Source organism: Typopeltis vanoorti, chromosome 3, assembly GCF_054136105.1.
Source record: "Typopeltis vanoorti isolate ZY-2024b chromosome 3, IOZ_Tvanoo_1.0, whole genome shotgun sequence".
NCBI lineage: Eukaryota > Metazoa > Arthropoda > Arachnida > Uropygi > Thelyphonidae > Typopeltis > Typopeltis vanoorti.
Window position 1 is genome coordinate 69,127,783 of NC_143551.1, and position 12,227 is coordinate 69,140,009.

Consider the following 12,227-nt stretch of genomic DNA (forward strand, 5'->3'; position numbering starts at 1 on the left):
ACAGGAATAGAAATATAAGGGTATAGTGATTACTAACCCAACCACATTCAAAATCTGTGAACTGCTCTCAGCACTGCATGGCTATTTCTGTACATATAATCATTTATTCCTTGGGATGGCTAACACATGCTTGACTTCATATGATCCTTTGAACTTTTTTTTTGATTCTGCACTTCCAATCTCTCACTAACACTTTCTCCAAACAGCTGATTCTAAAACCATTCAGATGCAATCTATTAGGCAAAAAGAAATCCTTTCATCCATAAAATTCACTCTAAACATCACCATCTGGTGTTCCATTCTTTCATTTCTGAGAGTGACGTTAATGATGAGCATAAAAATTTTAGACTTCAGGCTTAGCCTTGGAATATACTGTGTCAAATGAAATTAATGGATTAAACACAGTAAAATTAATTATTATTAGTGTTTTTATTTATTATTATTATTAAACTTTGAAGTTTATTATTAAAATTTTATTAATAAGCTAATATTTCTCTAGTGTCACACATCGTCAGACTATATTGGAGAAGGTAAACAGTTAAAGCATTATATCCTTCCTACATAAAAAATACTTCTGGCTTTGTCTCAAAATTAAAGACATTAAATTGGTTAAGGAAGATCTAATGATGAGTTTAGATGTCAAATCATTGTTTACCACTATACCATTAAAGGATATTCTTCAACTCTCCCATCTTCCTTTTTTGTGTTAGGCCCAAAGGCCTCATAGTCTTCTTTGAAACCTGATCATTGCTTATGATTGAGTGATCAATCCTAACTATTTTGTCTTTTTTCTATGACTATATATTGTATGTGTTCTTCCAGACAGTTAGCTCATTCTTCAGGATGAGAAATTCAAGTTTCCATAAGAGGAAATCCTACCACCTCCATATGAGACTGGTTAACTCACCTTCAGTTGAAAGGTCCTTATAAAGGATTTTTGCATCCTAGATGGGATTCAAAGCCAGGTCTTTCCAACCAGAGAACATCATTAATACTGCTTGAGCTATGGAAGCTCATACAACAACTGAAAATAAATTTTCTTCTGAAGCCTCTGTAGCTCAGTCGGTATAGACGAAGCCCTTTGGTAAGAAAGACCTGAGTTCGATTCCTGTCCATGATGTAAGGAAGATCTAATGATGAGTTTTGATGTCAATTCACTTTTGACTAAAGGTGAGTTAGTTAGCTCTCATACAGAGGTAGATGGGTTTTTTTGTTCCTCAGAGCTCGGGTTTTTTTGTCCCTCAGAGCAGGCAAACCAGCTCCGTGAATACACATGGATTTACAGCCATGAATACTTTATAGGTAAGAACACTTGCCTACAAAGTTCCCAAGAGTTGGACAAGACTGAAGGGTTAAAGCATCATCATCATCATTTGAGAAAGAGGAGTCTCAGAACTGAATAAGTTGTAGAACGTATTTTAGAGCCTCCATAGTGCAATTGGAAGAATCATGGTATGTTGCACCCTTCAATTCGAAAAGGCTGAGTTCGATTCTTGTCATGACGAGGAGAATCTTTATATGGTTTTTTCAATTGAAGGTGAGTTAGCTGATCTCATTTTATTTTGTACTGAGATGGAAAACAAGGCTTAATTTTCAAAAAAGTACAAAACTGCAAATGTTCAAAAAGGATGAACAAAGCACAACTTTGTAACGCAAGAGTATCAGCTGTAAACATACAGACAGACATAAACCTGCGATGCACCACTGTTGCTAACACTTTGCACCTCAGAATCCAACCAGTGAATGTGCAAAAGATGTGCACATAACAATAAAATCTCTAAAAACAATGACTAAGTTTTAGCCTTTTTTTTTTCTATAAATCGGCTTTTGGTTAATACTTTTTGCATAAATAGGTTGTACTTTTTTATTATCATCATTGGGATCCAATGTGCCACTTTTGGTTAATGAATGGATGTGCCATAGGTTGGCCATCCATGCACTAACCCATTCAAGGTTGGGTTCTTGAATAATTACAATATTTACAGATAACTGGAGATAAGAAGGTAAAAATTACTGCAACAGCAAAAACAAAATTGTAAGGCTCTCTTCTTAGAATAACAACATATAACAAATATGAATGGGGGTGCTTAAGGGTAAAAGCTGCATAACTGAGAGGAGACCCCCACATAGCCTTTAAAGGAATGCAGAGAACCAACCAGAACTTCTGACCTAATGTCCAATCCTCACCTTCTCGTGGTGCACCCTGTTGGGTACCTGGATACTGAACAAACGAGGATGGGCTGGCAATTTGGGATTTAGCCGACCAAAATACAAAATGATGGTACAACATGACCAAATTTCATGGAGGCTGGGGCGTCGCCCGACTAAACAAGGCCCCGTTGTTTTCACCAGGGAACCACGGTGAACAGCAAAAAGTCAGCTACTGGAACAAATCTGAAATCACACTCCAACTCAACTTCACCAGAGTTCAAGATCAGTACTATCAACATAAGTAGCCTGAATGGCAAAGAAATGGAGCTAGCTTTGGAATAAGATAAGTACCAGATCGACATAATAGGGGTGACTGAAACAAAAAAGACAAAAACTGGTGAGATTATTTTGAGCAATAAATACAAAATGTTATATTCAGGCAATGACAATCAAGGAAATGAAGGAGTAGCCATAGTATTCAACACTAAATACGAGGCTAATCTTCTTGAATGGCAGGCAGTCTCAGGTAGAGTAATGTGGGCAAATATGAGAATGGAGAACTGGACAATGTGACTTATTTGTGCCAATGTCCCATAGAAGGCTCTATTAAGGTAGAAGTGGAAGAATTTTTTGAGGCTTTAGAGAAAGCTACTGACACAATGAAAAAGGGAGAGTTGGTCCTTGTTGGAGATCTAAATAGCAGAGTAGGAAGTGATTGTCAGACATACAAAAATATTTTGGGAAAATTTGGAGAAAAGAGCAAAGCTAATAATAATGGCAAATACCTGTTGGATTTCTGCTCAGGACATGGACTGGTTATTACTAACACCATGTTCCAACATAAAAATGTGCACAAATTCACATGGAGAGAAGAGGCAAGAAATAACAAAAGTCTCATTGACTATGTTATTGTTGATACTGATGTTTTCTCCCTGGTGCAGGACACTAGAGTGTACAGAGGATTTGAAATTGGAAGTGATCACTATTTAGTCCTGAGCAGGATAAAACTGAATTTCATATTGAAAAGAATAACATGTAAGAAAGGTTTAAAGCGAATAAAAGTTGAGCAGCTCTCAGATGTGAACTGTAGACGAAAATACACAAAGATTATTGAAGAAAAAATGAAAGAGTTTGAGAACAGGAACCAAACCTTGGAGATTCAGTGGCAAGCCTTGAAGAAAACCCTGATTAATTCAGCCAGAGAGACATGTGGTGAGGTTGTCTGCAAGGATAGAAAAATCAGAACTCCATGGTGGACACAGGAAGTTAAAGAGGCAGTGAAGGAAAAGAAGAAAGCATATCAAAAGTTCCTGGCAAATAAATCAGCTTGTGCTCTTAGAGAATACAGAGACAAATGTAAGAAAGCTAAACACTTTGTAAAATTTGCTAAACAAGTCATGTTTAGTCATGTCTACCCATGGGAGGACTTTGGCAAGAACATAGAAAATAAATATCAAGAAGGTGGCAAAATATTCTGGAGATTGTTGAAGAAGCTTTGAAATGGAGGAAAGAGTGCTGTTAAAAGAGATGATAAAGGTGACATGAAAACAGTAGAAAAAGATATCCTTGAAGTATGGAGTAATTACTTCGAAAAATTGCTAAATGAAACAAGCAGTGGTAGTACAGTGGTAAAAAACACTCAACAGGCATACAGTCAGGAATATATATACATACTTGAAGTAGAAAAAAAAGCCATCAAAGGCTTGAAATGTGGAAAGGCAGCAGGAGTAGATGATATTCTACTCCTGCTGCTTTTTATACCACCATACTTCACCAGAAATGCTGAAGTATGGTGGTATAAAAGTCTTACAGTGGCTGCACTGCATAGTTGGCAAATTCCTGATGATTGGAGTAGAGCTCTCATAGTACCCATATATAAAAAGGGAAATAAAACTGAATGTGAGAATTACAGAGGTATTTCCCTACTGAGTGTTCCTGGTAAGATTGATGCCAGTATACTTGAGAAACGGTTGAGAAGAATTGTGGAAGAAAAGCTTGGTGAAGAACAAGCTGGATTCAGGCCAAATAGAGGCTGTCAGGATCAGATCTTCACTTTACGACAAATAGTGGAGAAATCATGGTAATATATTCAGAACGCACACAATTTACAGACAAAAAATACTAGTCGTGGTTTTGGTGGAGGTGGGCGGTAGATGGCTTTGATGGAGATGATTCGTAGTAGAGGTTCGGTGTAGTGGTTGAGACAGTTGTAATAGTAGGTGTCCTCCCACGATGAGTCTTCGGACTCCTTGGAGGTGTCAGGAATAATAATAATAATAACAAAGATCTGTATTTAAGTTTTGTCGATCTGGAAAAGGCATATGACAAGGTGCCAAGAGAGAAGCTATTCAATATGCTACAGTTATATGGCATCAATTGGACATTATATCAACCAATACTTAGTCTGTATTTTAGTTGTAAGTCAGCAGTTAGAATTGAAGGAAGTATAGAAAGATGGTTTAATGTTAAATCTGGAGTGAGACAAGGATGTACATTATCTTCTCTGTTATTCATTATCTATATGGATCACGTTATGAAGAAAAGTGGTATTAAACATGATATCGAAATTGGAGATGTTAATGTCAACTCTTTGCTTTATGCAGATGATGTTATACTTCTAAATAAATCCGCTACGAGTCTGCAAGATTCCCTGACTAAATTTGAATAACTGTTGTAATAAATATGGTATGAAGGTCAGCAATAAAAAGACAAAGACAATGAAAATAGGCAGAATAATTGAAAATGTCAACTGTGTTGTGAACGGAGAACCTGTGAAACAAGTAAAACATTTCAGCTACTTAGGCACAATTTTTAGTAAAGATGGTAAATTAAATATGGAAATAGACAACAGAATCGACAAAGCTGGTATGGTAGGAAGTCAACTGAAGAAATTCATATGGAATGAGAGAAATTAGTTGGAACAGTAAATTAGCTGTATACAAGACAGTATTCAAGCCAATTTTAACTTATGGATCTGAGAGCTGGGTCAAAAGTAAAACACTTCACCAAAGACTAGAGACCACAAATATGAGAGTCCTAAGAAAGATTATAGGTGTGAACAGATGGCATCAGTGGCAATATCATATTAAAAACAAGGATATTAGGAAAGAACTTGATATTGTCAGCATTCAGGAATGCGTTAGCAGAGCTAATCTCAGGTGGTATGGTCACTTAAACAGAATGGGAGAGAAAAGATTAGCAAAACAAGTGTTCTCTGCCAGGTTGACAGGAAAAAGACCCAGAGGAAGAACAAGATATAGGTGGATTGATATGGTACAATGTGCCTTAGATGATAGAAATATAAGATCTGATAATGATAATATTGGAGTCTTGACAAGTAACAGACTGATTTATAGGAAAATTGTAGATAGGAAGTTAGTAATGATGTAAATTTTTCATGTAGTACTATCATATCCTGTACATCCATTGAGGGTACATGGCAGGAATTGATGATGATGAATGATACTCTCTATCAGAATGGTAATAAATGACATAATGAGTATGAATTTTATCAATGATTAGAAATGTGACCAAATATGAAATCCTCAGTATAATAAACTCAGAAATACAAAACTTTTTGCATATGATATTTTTAAAATCATTAATAATAATCAAACCTGCTTCTCTAGAAGTAATATCCAATATGCAGCTAAAAGCTACTGGGGTGTTACAGTCCTCAGCTCTCCAAACTGCTGCAGGTGGAGCATTAAGAACAAGGCACTGATTAGATATTTCTTCATTTTCTGCAAAATTCTCAACATCAAGGAAAATTTCATTTGTTTTCTCATTTTCAAAAAAGTGAGTCATATTATGGCTGATTACATGAGCACCTACCCATACAGAAGAAATACCTGAAATGGCAGAAAATATAAAAACAAATAATTCCATTTTAGTTTACAAATGAATTCACAATAAATTTCATAAATAATTAATAAATAAATTCTCATCACATTATGAGAACTAATCATAAATTCAGATTAATCAGAAAATTAAGTGAAAAAAAAAACTTCTATGAAAAACTCCATAAATGGTTATTTCTTCTATTGTGTTTTATGTTATTCTTCCAAATGGGAGAATTGACATGATTATACATGGATCTTCATGGAGTCAAAAGATTCATTGCAGGAGACCTATGCTAACCATTCATACAATATTTATCATACCTCTCGTTAAACTGATTCACCATTGGAGCAATCCCTATCCTCTGGCTATCCATTCCACTTATTCACCACTATATAAGCGAAACATTTAGTCCACACACACTTACTAACTATACTTTTTAAACAACTTCCAGAGTTTACCACTTGTTTTTACCGAACTTGTCATGTATTGAAAAATTCTTTTGTGTTAATCTTATAGAATCAATTTAGTAATTCCACGAGTGAAGAAGAAGAAGAGGACAAATTTGGTGTAAAGTGGATGACAAACAAGATCAAACTGGAACTTCAGATGAAAAAGAAGTTATGGAAGAGATATAAGGAGAGGAGCAGATGCATGAAGAATATAAGACTCAGGCAAGGAGAGTGACCAGTATGGTAAGGAACGTGAAACTGGAATATGAGAAGAGATTGGCCCAAAGACCCAAAGAAAATCCTAGGGAATTTTTTAGCGCTATGTGGCCACTAGGAAGAGCAATGACTGTGGAAGAATGATTGTGGGATAAAAATGGAAATAGAGTGACTGAAGCAGAGGACATAGTGGAATTATTCAATGAACACTTTATTGGAGTATTTCATCCTGGAGAAGTAGATTTTAATACTAGAGGGATAGGGCAGGTTCAAGGTTTAGAGGTGCAAGAGGAGAGTGGGTTCCAAATACTGAGTACTCTGGATGTCAGTAAAGCTGTGGGACTGGATGGTATTTTGCCATGGGTTTTGAGAGAATGTGCTAAAGAACTGACAGCTCCATTGACCTGGTTTTTCAATGAAAGTCTGCCTATAGGAGGTACCCAAGGAATGGAAGAAAGGTAAGATAGCACCATTGCATAAGGGTGGTAGCAGACTGGAAGTGTCTAATTATAGGCTAGTTTGTATTTCATCAGTAGATGTTAAGATCTTGGAGAAATTAGTGAGGGGACCATATACAGCATTGGGCAGATGAGGGTAAGGGGTGCTCTTGCTTTAGTAATAGGATTGCCTTTTATAATAAAGTGACAAGACCAGTTGATGAGGGAAAGGCATATACTACCATTTTTTTGGATTTTGCAAAGGTATTTGACAGGTGTCACATTATAAGTTGATATTTAAGTTGCAGCACATAGGTTTAGATGTCAGATTAGTCAATTGGATTCAGGATTGGTTGTTTGATAGGTATCAGAGAGTTGTGTATGGTGGGGCAATATCAAAGATGCAGAAAGTTACAAGTGGGGGTCCCACAGGGCTCAGTACTGTGAGCTGTATTATTTAAACTTTATATCAATGACATAGTCAGTGGATTGTAGGAGGATATTCAGTTGTTTGCAGATGATGTGAAACTGGGAAGGGTTATTAGTAATAGTGCAGATGTGGCAGCCCTGCAAGAGAATCTGAATAAACTAGACAGATGGGCAAATGAATGGGGGAGTTTTCGGTTTAATGCTGCAAAATGTAAAGTCTTGAAGTTTGGGATACATCAATAGGAGGCTGCATACTCAATTGGAGGAGTATACTGGAGGAAGTATGGGAGACAAGAGATCTGAGGGTGATGATTGATAGAAAACTGAAATTCAGGGAAGATATTGTAAAGGTAGCGAAGGTAACTCAGAGGATTTCTACAATACTGAGAAGGGTGCTGACTTTAGGAAATAAAAGAGTTATCGTTCCATTGTATAAGATCCTGATCAGCTCACACTTAGACTACTGTTCTCAAATTTGGTACCCAGGATTTGAAGGGGATACATTAACTATGGAAAGGATACAGAGGCATATAACAAAGATGGTTTCAGGACTGTACAACATTAGTTATGAGGATCGGCTGAAGGAATGTGGACTACAGAATTCAGTAGATAGAAGAAGGAGAGGTGATATGATTGAGATTTTTAAACTGTGGAGAAGTAGTTACATGGTTGACACTGGGTAGTTCTTTTGCTTCATGGAACAGAGGGAAGGAGTGATTACAAGGGGCCATCCCTGGAAGTTACGAAAGGAAGCTGTGAGAAATAGGGATGAGGAGTGGTTTCTTTGCATGGAGGGTGGGTGAACCATGGAATGCATTGCCTGATAGAGTGGTGAGAGCAAGAATTGGTCAATGAGTTCAAGGAGTCCACATTTCTTCTGTCAATCCTCATAACTAACATTGTACAGTCCTGAAACCATCTTGTTATCTGCCTCTGTATCCTTTCCACAGTTAATTATAGAAATTATAGATATATAAAATTATAGAAATTACAAAATTTAAAAATTATAAAAATTACATACATATAATAATATCTTGGACTGTGTGAAGTTAAACATAATGGTGAAGAAATTCGAAATTCTTCAATTAAAAAATTGAGACATACTATATTATAGAGGCCAAGATAAGGAAAGATTCAGTGGAGTTGGATTTTTGATCAACAAAAAACTGAAGAACAACATAATAGACTTTGACAGTGTATCCGATCAAATAGCAAGTATTGTTGTTCAAATCTCAAAAAAATTCACTCTTAAGATCATCCAAGTGTTTGCACCAACAATAAGTCATACTGACGAAGAAATTGAAGCCTTCTATCATGATGTATCCCAACTCTACAATAAAGGAAAACATCATTTCAGAATTGTAATGGGAGACTTTAATGCTAGAATTGGTATACAACATTCAGATGAAAGCTCAATGGGAAATTTTGGATATGGCATTAGAGATGACAGAGGAGCAAGGTTAACAGAATTTGCAGAAAACCTGTATATCATGAATTCCTTTTTCAAGAAAAAAACACATAGAAAGTGGACAAAAGTCCAAATGGAAAAACTGAAAAAGTGAAATTGACTTTATCCTTAGCAATAAGAAAAACATCTTTCAAGACTGCTCTGTTATAAACACCTTCAATATTGGAAGTGACCATCGTATGGTATGCAGTAAAATACAAATAAACTGCCAAAAAGAAAGAAGAAAAATGTTTCAGCGATCAAAGCAAAACATAGATGTATACAAACTCAACATTAAAAAAGATATATTCCAACATGAACTAAACAACTGATTTAAACATCTTATTATAGATGACAATGCTGATCTATCAGAAAGTAATGACATTATTCTTTCTTTTAGGCTTGCACGGTGATCCGAATGCATTTTTGGAAATTATGGAGACAACTACCGTGTTTGAATAAAAACTTTAGTTTAATATTACTAAAATTTTACAATTCGACGTTTCGACCTTTATGTCAAGGTCATCTTCTGGAGCGTACAAATATACACAAGAAACAAGCTATACTCCAATCATACTGGTTCGTTAAAGACACTGACTAACCGCTACCACAATTGTTGGCCTGACCTCTGGTGAGAAAAAAAAAAAAAATTATACATCAACGCTAGAGTCCTATTATTTGTGTTGTCTACTATATACATATATTAACATCATTCATTTTTTTTTTTTTCTCACCAGAGGTCAGGCCAACAATTGTGGTAGCGGTAAGTCAGTGTCTTTAATGAACCAGTATGATTGTAGTATAGCTTGTTTCTTGTGTATATTTGTACGCTCCAGAAGATGACCTTGACATAAAGGTCGAAACGTCGAATTGTAAAATTTTAGTAATATTAAACTAAAGTTTTTATTCAAACACGGTAGTTGTCTCCATAATTTCCAAAAATGCATAATGACATTATTACCCAAAACCTTTTACAAAGCTCACTTGAAATAGCTGGTACCACAGAACAAAAACAAGACAAAATCTCTATAGCAACAAAACAGCTTATGAAGAAACGATGAGAAATGAAACAATTAATTAACCTACAGAATAAAATTGAATACACTGAATTGTGCAAAATGATCAGAAAACGTATCACAGAAGAAATAAGAAAATTCAATTGTAAATTCATACAACAAATAATTGAAAACAATTGTAGTTTCAAAAAAGCCAAACAGCAACAAACAGATGGTTGCAGTCAAACTACAGGACGGGACCATCATCTGAGATAGATATGCTATAGCAAAAAGAGTTGAAGAATTTTACTCAATGTTATATCAGAATGATGAATTAAATGAAGAAGAAGACAACTACGGCACAGCTGAACTATCACGGATTCTACCAGAAGAAGTTATGTGGAGCATTCAAAGCTTGCAAAATAGGAAAGCTTCAGGTGAGGATGGAGTTATAGCTGAACTACTAAAAGCAGGTGGAGAAATAATCTACAAACTCTTAGCAAAACTATTTACTTTATGCCTGAAGAAAAATTATGTACCAACAACATGGAAGAAGGCTATCTTAATTCTGATACATAAAACAGGTGAGATAGAAGATTTGACAAACTACCGACCTATCAGTGGTTTACAAAGTGTTTACAAAAGTCTTAGCTCATAAGCTTTGTGTGACTCTAGATCTAGCACAACCAAAAGAACAGGCAGGCTTTCGAATGAGCTTTATTGTTATTATTATCCAGGCCTGCATGGAGTCAAAAGACTCATTGTGGGAGGTCGTTTTTAGGAAACACAAAGTTTATTATACTGGCACTCCTTGAACTCAATGACTGTTCCCACTCCAACCACTCTCTCAGGCAATGCATTCCAAGGGTCAACCACCCTCCACGCAAAGAAACCACTCCTCACCCTCTTGTGCATTTGCGCATAGCCTCCTTTCATAACTTCCAGGGATGGCCCTTGTCATCGCTCCTTCCCGCTGTTCCAACAAGTGAAAGAACTTGCCAATGTCTACCTGTAACTGCCTCTTATTATTATTCCTGATACCTCCAAGGAGTCCTAAGACTCATCACGGGAGGACACCTACAACTGTCTCAACCACTACACCGAACCTCTACTACGAATCATCTCCATCAACGCCATCTACTGCCCACCTCCACTACAACTGGTATTTTTTGTCTGTAAATTGCATGTATTCTGAAGGGCCAATTTGTCTGTATGCGGGATGAAAAACTCAAGTTTCCAGGAGAAAAACCCTGCTATCCACATATGAGATCGGCTAACTCACCTTCGATTGAAATCGTCCAGATAAAGATTCCTCCCGTCACAACGAGAATCAAGCTTAGGCCTATTCCAATTGGAGGGTGCAATGTACCGTCATTCTTCCAGTTGTGCTACGGAGGTGCTATTAACAGTTTAAAAAGTCTCGATCATATCACCTCTCCTTCTTCAATCCACCAAACTCTGCAGTCCACATTCCCTCAGACGATCCTCATAACTCATATTGCACAGTCCTGAAACCATTTTTGTTATCTGCCTCTGTACTTTTTCCACAGTCAATTTATCCCCTTCAAATCCTGGGGACCAAATCTGAGAACAATAGTCTAAGCGTGGTCTGATCAGGGTCTTATACAACGGAATGATAACTCATTTATCTCTGCAGGTCAGCATCCTTCTCAGTATTATCGCAATCCCCTGAGTCACCCTCACTAACTCTGCAACATGGTCCCTGAATTTCAGTTTTCTATCAATCATCACCCACAGATCTCTCGTCTCCCCCTACCTCCTTTTGATCATTTTGCTGTATTAAACCGACACCCCCCCCCCCATTTATTTGCCCATCTATCTAGTTTATTCAAATCCTCTTGCCGGGCTGCCACATCTGCACTATTACTAATAACCCTTCCCAGCTTCACATCATCCACAAACAACTGAATGTCCCCTTGAAATCCATTGACATAAAGGTTGAACAATACAGGTCCCAGTACTGAGCCCTGTGGAACCCCACTAAAAATCTTCTGCTTCCTTGATATTGTCCCACCATACACAACTCTCCAATACCTATCAGCCAGCCATTCCTGAATCCATTTGACTAACCCGACATTTAAACCTATGTGCAGTAACTTAAATATCCGCTTATCATGTGGCACCCTGTCAAAAGCCTTTGCAAAATCCAAAAAAAATGGCAATATATACCTTTCCCTCATCAACTGTTCTTGTCACTTTATTATAAAAGGCAATCATATTACTAAGTTGATTCTTACAG

The 12,227-nt window shown here is 36.7% G+C and overlaps 1 protein-coding gene across 1 annotated transcript in view; it reads right to left on the reverse strand.

Moving 5' to 3' along the window:
• Positions 1-12,227, reverse strand: part of LOC150108245 (clotting factor C-like) — a 368,054-nt gene that overhangs the window by 79,372 nt on the left and 276,455 nt on the right. The window contains exon 12 of the mRNA XM_090415698.1: positions 5,769-6,002. Within this exon, the coding sequence (XP_090271824.1) occupies positions 5,769-6,002 (234 nt within the window). The remainder of the gene's footprint in view (positions 1-5,768; positions 6,003-12,227) is intronic.